This window comes from Callithrix jacchus, chromosome 13, assembly GCF_049354715.1.
Source record: "Callithrix jacchus isolate 240 chromosome 13, calJac240_pri, whole genome shotgun sequence".
Lineage (NCBI taxonomy): Eukaryota > Metazoa > Chordata > Mammalia > Primates > Cebidae > Callithrix > Callithrix jacchus.
In genome coordinates, this window is record NC_133514.1 from 14,918,840 (window position 1) to 14,936,986 (window position 18,147).

At 47.9% G+C, this 18,147-nt stretch overlaps 1 protein-coding gene across 3 annotated transcripts in view; it reads right to left on the reverse strand.

The window, feature by feature from the left end:
* Positions 1-363: 363 nt before the first annotated feature.
* DPYSL2 (dihydropyrimidinase like 2) overlaps positions 364-18,147 on the reverse strand; it is a 143,168-nt gene continuing 125,384 nt past the window's right edge. For all 3 annotated transcript variants that reach the window (XM_035269955.3, XM_035269956.3, XM_035269958.3), the window contains exons 9-14: positions 14,497-14,653; positions 14,009-14,150; positions 10,906-11,076; positions 5,873-6,052; positions 4,927-5,092; positions 364-2,849 (exon numbers count right to left, since the gene is read on the reverse strand). In XM_035269955.3, the coding sequence (XP_035125846.1) occupies positions 2,758-2,849; positions 4,927-5,092; positions 5,873-6,052; positions 10,906-11,076; positions 14,009-14,150; positions 14,497-14,653 (908 nt within the window). In that variant the 3' untranslated portion in view covers positions 364-2,757. The remainder of the gene's footprint in view (positions 2,850-4,926; positions 5,093-5,872; positions 6,053-10,905; positions 11,077-14,008; positions 14,151-14,496; positions 14,654-18,147) is intronic.

Genomic DNA, 18,147 nt, shown 5'->3' on the forward strand with positions numbered 1-18,147 from the left:
CTTATCTTTCCAGGGTAAACAAGCTGGAAGGAAGCAGAGAGCAGAGGGGTCACCCCCACTAAAGTATATGGTCCCTCGCAATTCCCAGTTTCAAACTTTGGTGTGCAGCTGGATCCTGGAGGCCTCTCCAGGATGGAGTCTGTGAATTTCTGACACTTGGCTTGCCACGCAGCCACAGGCTGCATCTTTACTTAGAGTCCCGTGGCCTAGACATAGCAGCCTGTGCTGTGGAGTGAAAACCCTTGAGTTGGTATATTCGCCAAACTGAAGCCGAGGGCTCCATGAATGCTTGTGGAGGGGAAGTCTGGTTGGAGGCCCCAGCCAAGCAGCCACCTCCCCAACATCTCAGTACAGACACACCCCTGAAACAACCACATTTTGCTTTATTAGGCGTTCCATGGTAATATAACACAGAGTTCTTAAGGAATAATAAACACGAGACTTGCCTTTTACCATAATTATTTTGCCATTGAGACAGTGGTTACAAAAAAAAAAGTACTCTTCTGGCTACACACTTTATCAGCTTTAGAACTGAAAGTTCCTCCACTCATGGGTCACAATCACAATTTCAAGGATTAAAAACCATCTATTCTTAAATCCTACACTGTTTTAGAGCATCAAGTCACTGCAGTTACTCAGTTCTGAGACACTGTCGATTTATTTTAGCATTTACACATGACATTCATTTAACAGACACACAAAGCAAGCCAACAGGTAAACATGCTTAGACAGCCTGCAGAAATCTTCAGGTTTTAAAGTGTTGTTTAAGAAAACAACCAAAACTCACCATGACCCGGTACAGGAAAAACAGGAAGACCCAAGTGAATACTAGAGCTGCAAGTGTTTCTGAGAATTGAAACAAAAATTGTTTTCCAACTTTTTCAAATTTCCTCTAAGTGCAGGTGAGAAAAAAGCAAATATATTAAGTCAACCAATTATTTTTTTAAAAGTGCAATTTACCTTTAACAAATAACAACAAAAAAACCTAAAACCCCGACCAGAACCCCAAAGGCAAAATGTGTAGAGAGACAAGGGTGGTGATGGAATGACCTACTTGGTGAGGTTAATGCTTTACAAAAAGCAGATTTGGTTTGTACAAAAGCTTGCAAACACATTGCTTAAGAGAACCTGTAAACACGTCTGGAATAGGATGCAACACAAGTCGGCAAGAACGGGGATGGATACAAAGGAGCCAGCTGGGGGGAAAGGTGACAGAAGGGGGGGGAAGGGTGGAGATGTGACATCGCCTGTGGTCTGTCTCTAAGGGGGCCCTGTGTTCAATTTCTCAGGTTTCCTCCCAAAACACTTCTGATCTGACCTATTATTCATAAAACAGATTTCTCCTCTTGCAAAGGAGAATGGACTTAAGTTCCCCGAGGATTGTTTAAGTTTGTAGAGCCTCTATGTGGTGTGTCTTTTGAAATAATTGGACAAGAAGGAAATGTGTTTTTCCCCAAAAAATAAAAAGTTCCCATGTGTTCTAGAATCTCAAAAGATGTTTAACCAGGAAACAGCAGGCCCTTGAGTCAGACTCCTGTGAGTTTAGCACTTCTGAACTGGTGACCTTGGTTGGCTCACTTGGGTTATGGGGTTCAGTGTTTAGGTCTGACCGTGACTTTAGCCAGATATCACTGCACAGAGGAAAATCTCTCTGGTTCTGCAGCCTCAGCCTTCTACACTTCTGGGCCCTGTCTGCGGTTCCACGTGTGGTAGTGTGGGTGAGACAGCATGGCCCATCCCTGCACTTGGCCAAGGTCCCAGACTCTAGCGCACATCCTCATGATGGCAGGTGGGTAGCACCCGGTCCCACATGGACTAGCATGACACAGCACTACGCGTGCAATGGCAAAGGTTCAAATCCTTTGGGCGGACCCTTTGACCACAATGAAATGATAGACCTGGGAGGTGAAAAGATTAACGGGGAAGGGGAGGAAAACACTGTCTCCGAGACAAGGGTGGGAGGAAACAGAGAAAGAGACAAACACGAAAATATTCACGAATTAAAGAGCTGAAGAAGGAGAGTGAGAGCACGCAGAAAAATGGTAAAAGAGGGGAGAAGGGAATCCTCAAAAGATTTAATCTGCAGCAAAATCTAGGCCAGTAAAGCAAGCCTGCCCCTTTATCCACAGCTGACCCTGGAGACTACAGAATGGCGATGTGGGCATGTTGGAGCCTCTCAGGACGGACACGGTGAGTTTGCGAACCACCCGGAATGAGCTGGGTGATGACGTAATTGCATCATTAGGATGTCCAGTTCAAACCCCTTGTATTAATATGGAATTAAACGTTCCAATTTAGTATTAAAAAAAAAAAGACTCCCCCCCACCCGGCCCCTCCCCAGCCCCATGAAGAAAACGTCTTAAAAATTTTTTAAAAGAAAAAAAAAGGCAGCTCTGGGCAATTCACTTTATCTTCCCTCCCCCCATGTAAAGGAAGATGCTAACAGACTCTAGGAGGTTGAGGGTGAGGAAGACCCTCGCTGGGGGCTGCTCTGTTCGCATGTCTGAGTGCTGGGTGTGGTTCCGTGTATGAGCTTGGTGGGTAGGCTTGGGTGTGATACTCGAGATGTGTAGGGAAGTGTGAGCAAAATCAGTAACTCCCGGTGAGAGATGGGGTGCAGACCCCATGAACTGGCTGCTCCACAGTAACTATCACAGGCTCTTAAAAAGAAAAAAAAAAAAAAAGGAAGGAAGAAGTCTCAGAATGTCCTCAGGTGTCCCATCCCCGGTCCCCAGTGGACGGTGCAGCCCCGGAGCTCTAGCCCAGGCTGGTGATGTTGGCACGGCCGCCGGGGGGCGCCACGATACGCTGGGTGGTGCGGCGGGGAATGTTGTCATCAATCTGAGCGCCTGGAGGGAGAGGAGGGGAGAGCAGTGGGTGAGGGGCCAGGACACTCACATAAGCTCCTGCTTGCAGGTAAAATCTCACAGCTCAAGAGGAAACGTGCTAGTTGCATTCTTTGTTTTGGAGACAGGGTCTTGCTCTGTTTTCCAGAGGGGAGTACAGTGGTGCCATCACAGCTCACCACAGCCTCTACCTCCTGGGCTTAAGCCATCCTCCCAGTGTCCCCCTCGAGAAGCTGGGACCACAACCATGCACCCCCACATCTAGCTAATTTTTTAATTTTTTGTAAAGAGGGGTCTCGGTATATTGCCCAGGCTGGTCTCAAACTCCTGGGCTTAGGCAATCCTCCCACCTCTGCCTCCCAAAATGCTGGGATTACAGGTGTGAGCCACCCTGCCTGGCCTCACATTCTTGTTTTTCTCTTAAAACCTCACTGCAGTTTAGAGTACAGAAAGGAGGTGGAGGCCGGGCATGGTGGCTTATGCCTGGAATCTGATGAACAGCACTTTGGGAGGCTGAGCTGGGAGGATCACTTGACTCTAGAAGTTTGAGAACAGCCTAGGCAACACAGTGAGATCCTGTCTCTAACAAAAAAATAAAAAATTAGCCAGGCATGGTGGTGCAAGCCTGTAGTACCAGCTACTGGGGAGGCTGAGGTGGGAGGATCACTTGAGCACAGGAAGTTGAGGCTGCAGTGAGCTGTGATTGCACCAACGTATTCTAGCCTGGGTGCTCGTGACACAGTGAGATACTATTCTCTCTCTCAAAATAAAAATTATAAACTTTTCAAAAAGGAGATGAGCCTCAGGTAGCCAAAAATCAGACTATATAAAGGCTATTGGATCTATTACTGGAGGAAGTAAAACTGTATATAAAATATCACTACATGGCAGACTCCGTCCTGTTCCCTGTTCTGACGAGCCACATTGGCTGTGGCTTTTCTGAGGACACATCCCTCTCTGGCATTCTAGTCCCCTAACCCTACACATACAAACACAAGTAGGAGGAACAATGGCACCTTATATTCAAACAGCCTGGAGAGATCAGAGAACACTGACATGATTATACACATTTTACTTAAAACAAGCTAAAGTTCATTATTTTTAAATGTTTCGTAAACTGGTAACCCATAGATGGTACCTAGGTAATTTTCTAAAAACCCAACAACAACAAAAATTCTTGGCTGGGTATGGTGGCTCATGCCTGTAATCCCAGCCCCTTGGGAAACTGAGGCAGGTGGATCACAAGGTCAGGAGTTTAAGAACAGCCTGGCCAACATAGTAAAACCCAGTCTCTACTAAAAATACGAAAAAATTAGCTGGGCGTGGTGGTGTGAGCCTGTAATCCTAGCTACTTGGGAGGCTGAGGCAGGAGAATTGCTTGAACCAGGGAGGCAGAGGTTGCTGTGAGCTGAGATCATGCCACTGCGCTCCAGCCTGGGTGACGGAGCAAGACTCAGTCTCAAAAAAAAAAAAAAAAAATTCTCTCTGGTTTAATGATTTCTTTAATAAGCCATAGGAATCTGTGGCCCAGGGAGCTGGAAGAGTGTAATGTTCTAGTCATGGGCCAAATAAATACTGGGAAGGAAGTTTCAAATAGGGAAATGTAAAAATCTGAACCCTTGGCTGGGTGCGATAGGTCATGCCTGTAATCCCAGCAGTTTGGGAGGTTGAGGTGGGTAGATCACCTGAGGTTAGGAGTTCAAGACCAGCCTGGCCAACATGGTAATAGCCCATCTCTACTAAAAATACAAAAATTAGCCAGGCATGGTGGCACATACCTGTAATCCCAGCTACTTGGAAGGCTGAGGTATGAGAATCACCTGAACTGGGAGGTGGAGGCTGCAGTGAGCCAATATCACACCATTGAACCCCAGCCTGGGTGACAGAGCAAGACCGTATCTCAAAAAAGAAAAAGAAAATACATATCCAGTGCTCTGAGTCCCACTGTATTTCTCCCTTTGGGAAGAACAGGAGTATGAGTCACTTCCATTTCTGTGTCCTTTCCAAATGCAATTGCAGCCTCACCAGCACCAGTGAGCTAGCCTTGCAGAACTGGCCCCTCCCCAAGCCCCAGTCCTACCAGACAAACTGAATCCAGACTGGTGCAGGTTCCGGACAGGTGGGGCCTGTTGCTTGGCAGGAGACGTCTTGGCTGAGGAGGCTGGAGTGACTGTCTTGGGCGTCACAGATACCTCACACACGGGTCCGTCATACAGGCCACGAGGAACCCCTCTCAGCTCAGCCAGCTGCAAAACACAAGAGTCCCCCCAGCTCAGGCCACAGAGGACACCTCTCTAGAAACCCTCCTGGAGGGAGGATGGGCCTGTGAGCTCTAGGGAAGGAGGGTTCTCCCCGCAGACAGGTGGACAGGTGTGGTGTGGCCAGCTCTCACCCTGCCAGGCCAGAGCTCCCCACAAGGTCCAGTAACTGGTTAACTCTATAAAAACTAACACACCTTATCATTTTCCCCTCAAGGAACTTCCAACTCTAAACCCTGTAAGAACCTCCTAAACGTGCTGTGAGGAGGATCTGGTATGTTCAAGATCTGGCCCCAAACTTTCTCTCTAATCACATTCTCCCTTTAATTCCCTTACAGCTCCATCTCTTTCCTGCCTCACATGCCCTGAATACACTGTACATTTTCTATGCTCATGACACTCTATCAAATTCCCTCATTTCCCCTCTTTGACTTGACAAACTCCTACTTAACCTTCAAAGCCCAACTCAAAACATCCTCTCCCCATGACTCCCCAGCTGCAGCAGCGGCTTTCTCCTTTGGGCGCTCACTCCACACTCCTCCTCATGGCATATACCATGATCAGACTTTGCTAGGGCTGTCTGTGGACACGCCTGACTCCTTCTCCAGTATTTTAAATACCAGGAATAAAAACTCAGGGTCCCTGTTATTCCTGGAATCCACTATACTCCTCCTAATATTCTGTCTCAAGGTGCTTAATAAATGTCTGTGGCCTTGAACTTAATTCATGAATTAAAAAAAAAAAATTCATCAGAACAAAACTACTCACCCTGCTCCTTGCCTTGATACGCTTGTAAACAAAATCAGGGAAGGGCTTCCGGGGAATGTAGCGTCCAGAGCCTTCGGTGACATGCAGGGTGCCATCCTCCAGGACAATCTTCCCCTGGCTGATGACCACCAGCGGGGAGCCGCGGCACTCCATGCCTTCAAAGATGTTGTACTCGAGAGACTGGGAAGAGGGCACAGTAAACTCCAGAACAGACTCCACGTGGACAAGAGAGAGACCCAGAGACAGGGGTCCTGTCCCAAATGGGCACCCCCAGCACCCCAGGAGGCACTTACTTGCTGTGTCTCCATTTCCCTGTCTAGAATATGGAATAACTTTTCCTACCTCTCCAAATTAGAAAAATAATGAAACAGAATAACTGTATGGAAAGGGTGTGTGTTTGTAAATGCTACACAAATATAGAGAAAATGATTCCTCCTATTAACAGGGACCATGTTCCCACCAACTCCAGGTCCATTCCGGTTGAATTCCAAAGGCCCTCTCTGACCGAGTTCTAAATTTCATCTAGAAATGAGCCATCCACAAGTAGGTTTTCCCGCTGGCGAGCCTGATTTTCCAATATGTTGGCGGTGTGGTTAAACTGACATCCCTAAGTGAAAGGATTGTGGTCACTGAAGAGACATGCCTCTGATAAAAGGATTGAGGGCTAGTTTATTTCCAGAACAATGGAGCTATCCTTCTGGTTTCAAGTTTTTCAGGATAAAACAGATACATCTGTGTGCCCTCTTGAAAAATAGGTGGGGTCTCCATATGGATGTGAATCTGTGGTTGGTAATGAAGCAACAGAAAACAGGGGTCACTGCACCCTGCCATCAAAAACTCCATCCTGCAGCTTCGGCTCACCCAGGGCTCCTTCCCAGATCCCAAATGCCTCCCACTTCTTCCTGCCTGCTTGGTTCATGGAGACCAATGGCTGTGTCTGAGTCTGGACTGGGGGATTCATAGGTGGTTCCAACCATAAAAAGCACCCTCGGCTTCTGGGCAAGTTGAGACCAGGTTATCAGCACTCAGGGAGCTGGCCTGTAAACAGAGAACGGTGCTAGCGCCCTGCAGTTCAACATGACATTTCTGCTTAGTGCAGTGGCTGGAGCATGCCTCAGCATGGAGCAGCCTCAGCCGACTAAGCAGCTCACATCGGGCATGGAAATGCACAACACCCCGTGAACAATCTTCAGTGAAAACAGCCTCGAGGGCTGTCAGTGCATTACTCTTGAGTCTCAAAGAAGTTCCGCGGAAGCTACCAAAGGAACCAAAGCAGAGAGGTGCCGGCAGGGAACTGAAAAGGACTGCATGTGGAATCCCGAGACCCCTGGCTCACAACTCTCTTTCATCAATTCGAATACACTCATCCCTGAAGTCAGAATGTGTCTTACAGCAGCTGGAGCCACGCGGGCACTGCCAGCCTAGACTAAAAACAATTTCTTCTAGGCGTATATGGGTTTGCTTGTGCCACTGGGTGGGGGGACTACCCCACTGAGGGCATTTTACAGTAAATGCTCAGCTCGGCGTTGTTCTGGGCCACACAGGCAGTATACATTCAGACCACAAGGCTGGACAAGCACCCACTTTCAGTTCAAATTCTTGGAGGAGACATTTTTCCCTCCTGGCACCCAATGCCAAGGTCGAGGCATGAGGGATTTCCTGCGACCCATCTTCCCAGCAGATGCACTCCCCAAAGCTGCCACAATAAACGCATGCTGGCCTGCGGCAGCCCAGTCTCCTCTGAGACTCTTCATCTGGGGCATGCCTTCTTTCCTCATGACACATAACCTACTGGAATACCTTAAAATCGATGGCATCTCAGATACAGGAAAATCCAGAAGCTGTGCGACTCAGGGGAGATCGCTTTGATCCTGCCTCAGCTTTAGTTTCTTCATCTGCCACCCTCCCAAGGTGTACGTGAAGATGACAACACAAAAAGTCTCATCCCTGGTGGTCTCGGAAATCACACTTTAAAGGGCATGACTCATCCTTTAAGGCCTAGATCAAGAACCATCTCTTCCACATCACTCCGCAGCTAAGAGTTCATGCCCTGACAACCTCCTCTTGTGCCCTGTTGGGTAGAGTATGGGCACAGCCTTCGCCACGGAGATATCTGCCCTGGGTTCACACCCCACATATGCCATTCACCAGCTATGTGACTTTAGACGCATCCCTCACACACCTGAGCCTCAGCCTCCTCATCTGTGAGGGGTAAGGAGGACCCCCTTTGCAGGACTGATGCAAAGATCAAATGAAATAAAATGAACAAAAACATCTATCTAGATCACTACTTGGCTCACAGCGGGCATTTGAAAATGTTCACTCATTCACTGTCTGGCTTTTTCTTGCGCTGTGCTTGCCAGTCCTACAGGGTCCAAGATGTCATACAATGCATGTGTTGAGTCTTGTTGCTTATAAATGAGCACCTAGAAGACCTCTGGGGGCCATCTCTCTCTCCTTTTTTTTTTTTTTGAGATGGAGTTTCACTCTTGTTGCCCAGGCTGGAATACAGTGGCGCGATCTCGGCTCACTGCAGCCTTCACCTCTCAGATTCAAGCAATTCTCCTGCCTCAGGCTCCCAAGTAGTTGGGATTATAGGTACGTGCCACCATGCCCAGCTATTTTTTTTTTATTTTTTACTAGGCACAGTGTTTCGCCATGTTGGCCAAGCTGGTCTCGAACTCCCAACCTCAGGTGATCCACCCACCTCAGAATCCCAAAGTGCTGGGTTTACAGGCATGAGCCACAGTGCTCAGCTGCCATCTCTCATTTTTTAAAGATGGAGGAACCAGCCCCACGACTCTCAGTGAGTTAACACTGACAAGGCCAAGGGTCAGATCACAATTCCCAGATACTCAGAGCCTACTCTCCAACCAGCCATGATGCAGAGAGGCTTCATCACTCACTATGCATAGGCATTGTTAACCTACATCCACACAGGCTCCCTAAAATTACTCATCTGGCCAGATGCCTGGAAAATCCAAACAAAGGCTTAGCAACAGGGCTGTAGATAACAGTTCGCTGGATGCTCCAATTAAAGCTAATTAGCTCCATGGTAGGAAACACTGTACGATGCAGGGAAAGTCTCCTATTTGCATTTTCCCAGAAGATCAGTGCACAGACATGCTTTGTGCTGGCACTTTAAAATAGGTGACGATGGAAAAGCGCCACTTAGAGTCAACATCTCTTCCATAGGTCACCAGGAGGAAAAAGCAGAGCAGGTTTAGGTGAAAATGTCGGGAGGGCAGAATCTGTCCTACCAAATCTTCATTCCTTCTCACTGCCTCTTCTAGGTTAAGAGCTCCAAATGCAAGCTCCCCAGCTGGGTCGTTTCTGTCTTAAGTAAAGAGCCCAGGCAGCCATTTATAGCACCTCTGGCGGAAGCTACCCTATAAGAGAGGGGAAGCATTTCCCCATCTGAGCCCAACCAAGAGGCTGCAGATGCTGTCTGGCAGGGAAGAGTGCTGGACATTTTTGAGTTCTAATTCTGGCTCAACCGCAAAATCGCTATGTAACATTAGACTGGTCACTTAAGCTCTCTAAGCCTCCATTTATTTATTTTCCCAAATTGGGATAATAATACCAGTCCCTTTACTGAGAAGGTCAAATAAAAGAGTCAATGAAAATGTGAAGTTGCAGGCACATGAATAGGTGGGTTCAATGGGCAGGGCCCTAGGACCTCTGACCATAAAACAGCCAGTCGCGGCACCCAAGAAGTCATGATCTGAGCTGTGAGAGGGTGCGACCCTAAGGCTGCGCTGCCAGGCTGAGCCAGTGAGTGGGGAGGGAGGGAGCTTTAAACACAGACTTGAACAGTCTTCTGAGAAGCAGCCACCATCCTGGTACTCACAGGTGGCAGCAGAAGCCAGAGCTGAGCCTGAGCTCACTGCAGCCCAAACACCTCTGTGTGTGCAAATGAGAGAGAACTGGGACAGGGCAAACTCCCTGAGTTGTCCTGGACAAATGCCAGAAACCTGCCCCTGAGCTGTCGTGGGGTGTGGGGGAAGTGTCAGCACTTGCTGGCCTGAGCTGTTTTCAAGATTCAAATGAGTTCCTGACATAAAACGCTTCTGCCTAAGGCCCATTTCTTTTCCAAAGCTCTCCCTTTGTGTATATTCATTCAGCTTTTTGCCTATACCCTGCTGCTTGTGAAGAATCGGCAGCATCTAACACCTCTGCTTAAAGCCAGCTAACCTCACAGAATCACAAGACACTTGGAGACCTTGTCTGAACCCCTCACTCTCAGCTGAGAAGCCTAAGACATTCACATACTTGGCCTGGGTCCTGTTACCAAGAGAGGACATCTCTAAGCTGTGCAATCCAGACCCAGAGGCAAGAGATACCCAAAGTTGCATATCCTAGAAAGGACAATCAAATGGCTGGGGTGTACTTCTGTTAGGAAGAAGTCAGTCAATCAATTCCTTTAAGATAATAAGAGTGGCTGTCATTCAGGTTGCTATAGGGACACTGGCCTGAGAAAACAATGGCTTAAGAGGATCAAAGTCCCCAGTGGGCTTCTCAGTAGCGGACATCTCACTGTTTCGATGAGGTCCCTTGCACCAAGTATTGCCATGAGAAGTGCTGTGCCAAACTATGAAAATGGAACGATGCCTGACTTCTAGAAGTTTTGCACATCCTAGCATCACTGGAGGTTCTAAATGGAATGGTCCCTGACTTCCAGAAGCTTTGCATGACCTGGCATCACTTTGGAGGCTCTAAATGGAAAGCTCCCTGACTCCTAGAAGCTTTGCACATCCTAGCATCACTCTGGAGGCTCTAAAGGTCTATAGCTAGAGAGACTGTGGTACTCCAAAATGATTATAAGAGTTAACAGTCTTACTGACCTCAGTAAAGAAAATGAAATAACTATTCTTTTCCAAGCAAATTGCAAATCATAGCATCCTCAGGAAATGTGCATTCCCATCACAGCGAGTTGTGAATGCTGTGAGGAGAAACCCTGGGGCTCTCCCTCTGTCTGTCTCTCTGTGACTGTAATGCATTTGAATGGGGTCTGCATGGTTAACAGGTCTTACGCTGTTGTGTGTCTTGGCAGAGATGGTTTTCACACTGTCGGGGTCCCAGATGACCAGGTCGGCATCGGATCCCACAGCAATGCGGCCTTTCCGGGGATAAAGGTTGAAGACTTTGGCTGCGTTGGTGCTGGTCACAGCCACAAACTGGTTCTCGTCCATCTTCCCAGTGACCTGAGGGAGAAGGCACAGGTGAGCACACCAGGCACACAGCAAAAACGACTTACAAAGTTACTTTACAATAAAACGATACACACAACAGCTTAGATGGATGTCAAGGACATTGTGCCAAGTGAAACACAGTCTCAAAGGTCACACTTTGTATGACTCCATTTCTATTATGTTCTCCAAATAACAAAATGGTAGAGAGGGAAAACAGAGGAGGGGCTAGATGGGGTCTTCCAGGGTTGGGAAGAGTGGAGAGGAGGAGCAGCAAGAGGGAGGTCTCTGAGGTGCTGGACTAGACCTGCATCTTGATGGTGGTGGTGTCACATAACCCCACAGGTGGCCACAGAGCCTAGAGCTATGCCCACGCATTCTGCCACTGCCAGTGTCCTGGTTTTGGTATCAGACTACAATTACAGAAGACGTGACCATGGGGGAAACAGGGTGAAGGGTGCCCAGGACCTCTCTGTGCTGTCTTTGCAACTTCTTAATCTAAAATTATTTCAAAACAAAAATAAATTGATTTCATTTGCAGGGATGGCAGTGCCTCTTTAGGAAATATCATTTGGCCCAACTGGCTGTCCTTTTCAACAAGATGCAACCACAAATCTAGGCTTTTTTTTTTTTTTTTGGAGACAGGGTCTTAGTGTCACTGAGGCTGGAGTGCAGTGGAGTGATCACAGCTCAGGGCAGCCTCAACTTCTCAGGCTCAAGCAATTCTTTGCTTCAGCTTCTCGAGTAGATGGAAAGACAGACATGTACCACCATACTTGGCTAATTTTTTTTTCTATTTTAGAGATGGGATATCACTATGTTGCCCAGCTGGTCTTAAAGTCCTGAGTTCAAGCAATCCTCCCATCTCACTCTCCCAAAGTGCTGGGATTCCAGGCGTGAGCCACCATGCCGGGCCAGATGTCACCTGCTAGACTAGCCAACCTAGAAGTCTCAGCCCCACATCTGGTTTTAGGTACCAGTCACATTTCCTCAAGTGCTTCCCCTCCCAAACCCACTCTAAATCCAGTAAAAAAAAAAATCTGGGCAAAGGAAATGAACTGGCATTAAGAAGGAGAAAAAAGTACAAACGGCCAATAAGCATATGAAAAACTTTTCACTCTAATCAGTAATTGATAAAATTAAATGTAAAACAATGAGACACAAAATTAACCTATCAAATCAGCAAATAAGTTTTTTGCTGATAACACCCAGGTGGTAAAGACACTAGGGACTGACACATATTGCTGGTGGCATATAAAGCGGTACAAACTTTCCGGAAGGAACTTTTAAAAAACGTATCAAAAATGTAAAAAATATATACATTCTTTAACCAAGCAATGCCACTTGTAGAAATTTCTCCTACAAACACAATCAAGGATGACATCCCAGTGAAGAAAAAAAAAATCAGAAAAAACATAAATGTTCAACCAACGAATTATAAATTTAGCTGGGTATGGTGTCTCATGCCTGTAATCCCAGCACTTTGGGAGGCCAAGGAGGGCAGATCACCTGAGGTCAGGAGTTCGAGACCAGCCTGGCCAACATGGTGAAACCCCGTTTCTACTAAAAATACAAAAATCAGGCAGATGTGGTGGCAGGCACCTGTAATCCCAGCGACTCAGGAGGCTGAAACAGGAGAATCGCTTGAACCCGGCAGGCAGACACTGTAGTGAGCCAAAATTGTGCCACCACACTCCAGCCTGGGGGGATAGAGTAAGACTTTGCCTCCAAAAAAAGAGAATTATACACGAGTCTCAACCAGGTGCAGTCGCTCGTGCCTGTAATCCCAACACCTTCGGAGGTTAAGGCAGGTGGATTGCCTGAGGTCAGGAGTTCAAGACCAGCCTGGCCAACATGGTAAAACCCCGTCTCTACTAAAAATACAAAAACAAGCTTGGTACAATGGCACACGCCTGTAATCTCAGCTACTCAGGAGGCTAAGGCAGGAGAATGACTTGAACCCCAGAGGCAGAAGTTGCAATGAGCCAAGATGGTGCCACTGTACTCCACCCTGGGCGACAGAACAAAACTCCATCTCAAATAAATAAATAAATGAGTCCCAGTTTAGCATTCACATGGAAGAGTCTGCTATTATAAATCAACTTTTTCAAGCATAGTTAAGCACGTGGAGACATTTCCACGATATATTAATTTAAAAGAAAACAGATTACAAAATAGTGTGATGCCAATATTATTATTATTTTTTAAGACAGTGTCTCACTGTGTCGTCCTGTCTGGAGAGCCTGATTTTTGCTCACTGCAGCCTCAACTTCCCAAGGCTCAGGTGACTCTTCTGCCTCAGCCCGCCCCCCCCGCGGATCTGGGACTACAGGCACTCACAACCATGCCTGGCTAATTTTTGTATTTTTAGTAGAGACAGGATTTTGCCATGTTGCCCAGACTGGTCTTGAACTCCTGGGCTCCAATGATCCACCCACCCTGGCCTCCCAAAGTGCTGGGATTATAGGCATGAGCCACCACACCCAGCTTTATGATGCCAGTATTATTTACACACTCATGCATATTGCATATACACATAGTGAGAACCCATCTCTACAAAAAATAAAAATTAGCCAGGTATGGTAGTGTGCGCCTGTGATCCCAGCTACTTGGGAGGCTGAGATGGAAGGATCACCTGAGCCCAGGAGTTTGAGGCTGCAATGAGCTATGATTGTACCACTGTACTCCAGCCTGGATGCCAGAGCAAGACCATGTCTGAAAATAATGTTTAAAATTTCTTTAAAAGAAATATGTATGTAACATTTAGGAAGAAATGACCTATAAGGAGAGGTCTAAGGTTTCTGACCCTCAGAAATACTGTCACATAAGTACTGGCTTCTAGGATGTCCTCCACTGTCATTTCAAGGCCTCCACGCCCCAGGACCCCCCCGATGAGAAGGACAAAGAAGGCTGAGAGCCACCAAGGAGTGAGGCCATTGCTCCTTACCACAGCCTTGTCCCAGATGACGGACATCCGCTCTTCAGTGCCATTGGTCCCCTCCGGAATCAGGGTGAAGTTGTCCTTTCCTACAGCCTTCTGGGCAGTGTTAAACGTGCAATGGGCACTGCCCGTGACCTGGAGGTCTCCACTGCAGAGAAAACACTGCACTGTAGCTTCGCCAGGATGCTGTGTGCCCACACTATTTGGTGGGCTGTCCCATGGGTGACGCCATACCAACCACAGTGGCGTCCTTTTGATGCCTCCTCTACCCGCTTGGCTTGACTTTAAAGACCGCCCGGGATTGCATTCAGAATCCCCTCCCAAAATGGTGCTAGAATGACATTCCCTGTACTCATGTAGCCAACCTAATTTGGTGAACAAGGGCCTCCCGGTTTGTACAGCCGCTCTCACCCGCCATGTAGTTTTCACTAACGGGTAGCTCTGATCTGAGAAAGACCGAGAATGTGAAGTGTGAACAAGTCACCAGGACTCACCAGGACAGCAAGGAGTTGAGAAAGTCTGGAGTGGTTGGATCGGGGCTCAAGGGTGGGGAGGTGACAAAGGCAGCAGCCTTGGCCCAGTTCTTGCTCCAGTAGTGGGAGCCATCCGTTCCCAAGCTGGCGGTGATGGGCTCACCATACACCACAGTTCCTGAAAACAGAACACACAAGGTTCAGTACAACACAAAGAAGCAGGAAGGAAACCACCCCTATGAGGAGCCACTGCCGGCCCAGCAGCATCCAGCGCTCTCACTGTCCCTTCATGGAAACATCAGGCTCATCTCACAGATGAGGAAACTGAGGCTTGGTGAAATCCAGTACCTCAGCCAGCCTGTGACCCATGAACATGAGCTCCCTAAGATTCCACCTTCGGCCCCTGCTCTTCAATCAACACACCCTCCCTAGAGGATCCCAGACATCCTGAAGGCTTCTGTGGCCTACACTGCTTATTTTCAACTCTATTCATCTCCTCTTCAGATGGTGTCCAAGCATCCAATCCCAGGTGCTATCTGGATTCTTTATGCATGGCCTGTGGCACTCAAATTTAACCTCCGTGTTCATTCACACAACCTTTTCACAATTCCTAGCCCCTCTCAGTATCTAGCTCCGACTAAAGGTCTGTGAGAGGAAATCACACATGATACCACCAGGCTAAAGTATTTCAGAGCAAATACATAACCCCCAGATCTGCTGAAGAGATAGCCTGGATCCCTGAGTCACTGCCTGGAAGAAGCTGTCTGTCACAGCCACCAGCTTCACAGCCAACTCTGAGTGAGAAACAAACTGGACATTATGCTACTGGGATTTCAGAGTTTCCAGAAGCTTAGCCTAGCTTAATTAATGCAGTGTCCAAGACAAACGTCAACTTCCTGATGCTCAGATCATGTCCTCTTCTCTGTGCATTCAGATAAAACCCAGAAAGTTGAGACTCATGTACATTCAGTAAATGCCAGTACTTTAGTGCCTTCAATACAATCGTTCCTTAAATCAGGCCCTCATCATTTCTCAACAGCTCTTCCCATGAGTCTCCCAATTGAACCTTAGATTTATGTTTGCTCTCTCAACCCCACTCCCCATCTCTCCATCCACTCTACATGACACTTCCAGAGTGATCAACTAAAAGATGATCTTTCCATGCCATTCTCTTGCATAAAATCTTCCAAAGGAGCCCTTCTGCATTCAAGAATTTAAAAGGAAAAAAAAAAAAGACCCTCCTCATTGAAGCATCAGATGCCCTTCACTATTGGAAGCTGATGTACTTTAACATCAGCCAAAACACAACTCGGGTATCACGCCCTCCATCTGAGAATCCCATCCTCCCTTCCAGTCATTGCCCAGTTTGGAATTTTTGACTTTGCACTTGATGGAGACACTTTGAAGATCATTTACCTGCCTGCACATAGTAGGCACTCTGTAAATGTGTGTTAAACTGATTAAATGGCCTAATACGTGATTAATTAAAGGCATCCAAGCTGGAATTTGCGGCAGAATTCACCTCCCACTGGCTCCCCCCAGCACAGGGCTACTCCCAAAAACTTCCAAGAGGCAAGGTTCTAGGTGACTGTGTAGCTGATATCTTAAACATTTTTGTCAAATTCACCCCACAACAATGCAGCCAAGCTCCTCTGGTTCTCCAAACATGGGGCCCTTGAGGCCAAACATACCACAGTCAGGAATGCGTTTCCCTTCCTCTCCACAGCCTTTCCGAAGGCCTTATCGCTTGATACACGGCCACTCTGAGAGCTGGCTCTGCACAGCTGCCCCCTCCTGCCTCAGGAATTTCACAAAGGACTTGCTGTTCAGCCAGGGAGCGCTGGAGGCCACAGCAGGCAGCTTACTTCAGGCCACCAGCAACCACGCCCCTACCCCCAGCAGGAGGGAGGACTCCAAACCCAGGGAAACCTCTAGAAGAAAGCCCCAGAGGAAGCAAAGGGCCAATGCTAGGTGCTCAGAAGGCCTGGGAGGATCCCCTTGTCTCCTGACCTGCTCAAAGCCTCCCAGGCAGAAGCTGGTGCAAAGAGCCATCAGGTTTTTTGCACAAACCACTCCAGCTCATCATCCCAAAGTGGAAAAACACATAATGAGAAGGCCTTGGCTGCCACAAAGGACCTTTACAAAATGCAAATGGCTGGGCAGAACCCATACAGCAGCAGCCATCAGTTCTCAAAGGATCTCTCCGGCTAACTGCTTTTGGTTCAAACATCTAACAGATCTGGTTCAGCAAAACTCTCCAGACCCAGCCAGGCCTGGGGGTCCCACTGGCCACAGTCCATCTAAGCACAAAGGTGAGGGCTGTGTAAGTCTCAGGGATACGCGGCCCTAAAGGCTTCCTGCTTTTGTCCACATGAAGAAGTTCATGAGAGCAGAGGTGCCTGGAGAAGAAGAATGGCTGGATGGTCTTTGAAAATCCCTGGACACACATAAACATTTTCCTGAGTTTCCTGTAACTTGCTGACGCTTGTCTTCTCCCTGTGCCTGCTCCTCCTCCCTGCCTCTGGAAACTTGAGTCTGAGGAGCTGGTTGGAAAGGGGCCTGAATACCATGGGGGTGAATGCTGCTGACCACGGGCTTATCACTCCCTGAGAAACATGACTCAGTTTGAGGTGGGTGAATTGCTCTATGAGGGGCTGGATCCCTGGATCCCCCTTCTCTGTGTGCACAGGAACATGTACCTCACTTCAAGAGAATGAACTTGGCCTTCAGCCCCTAGAAAACCCAAAACAGGGTCAGAGCTTTCAACGCCAATGCTGAGCAGAACCTGCCTCCTTCAACGAAGGCTGAGTGGACTCTGGGCCAGAGCCAAGCAAAGATAGGGACATTCAGGGGAAGGCGCAGTGGATGCTAGGAGAGGGTCGGAGGCATCCTGGGCTCAGTTCTACTTTGCTCTGTTTGAATTCCCTCAGGGATTCAGAGGTCCTTGCTGTCTTTTGGGTTTTCTTTCCTTAGTCTCAGAATGGGGGACAGGAGTTTAGCCATCATGTGCAAGGCCTCTACCTCCATGAGAGTATGATCTACATATGGGGTCTCTGCCTCCCATCCCCAGGGCCCTGGAGCCCCCCCACCCAGGGCTCCTCTCCTGGGTCTATCAAGATTCACAGGAGGGAGCTGGGGATGCATTTCTGGAGCTCAGCCAGGCCAGAGACACTGTTGAACTAACCGCATGCCAGAAATAATTACCACTAATAATAATAAACCATGGAACAAGCTGAACTGGCCCTTCTGCACTTCTCTAAACACACTGCTGATGCTTTCTTGGTGCCCATTAAACCTTTGTGATTTTCTTCTCCAGGGAAAAGTCTAAACTGAAGGAGGTGACCAAGCCAGCCTCTGGCAGGCTCTGTAGTAAAAGGCCAAGAACTGCAGGGGATGGAGCTGGTGCTCATTTACAACCAGCCTGGGGCCCATGTGCATTCATGAAGAATAAACGCAAGGCTGGGATTTAGAAATGCCTGACAGCTCCCAGCTCTGGCAGTCATTTCCCATTGATGAGAAGCAGAAGAACAAATCCAAAGTGGGAACTGTGGAAAACCAGGTATCTGTAGCGCAATCTGCAGCCACCAAAGCAGACTGAAAATTATCTGGGTTGGACAGACAGACACACACACACTCTCACCGTTCTCCTTTACCTTTGCGAGAATTCATGCC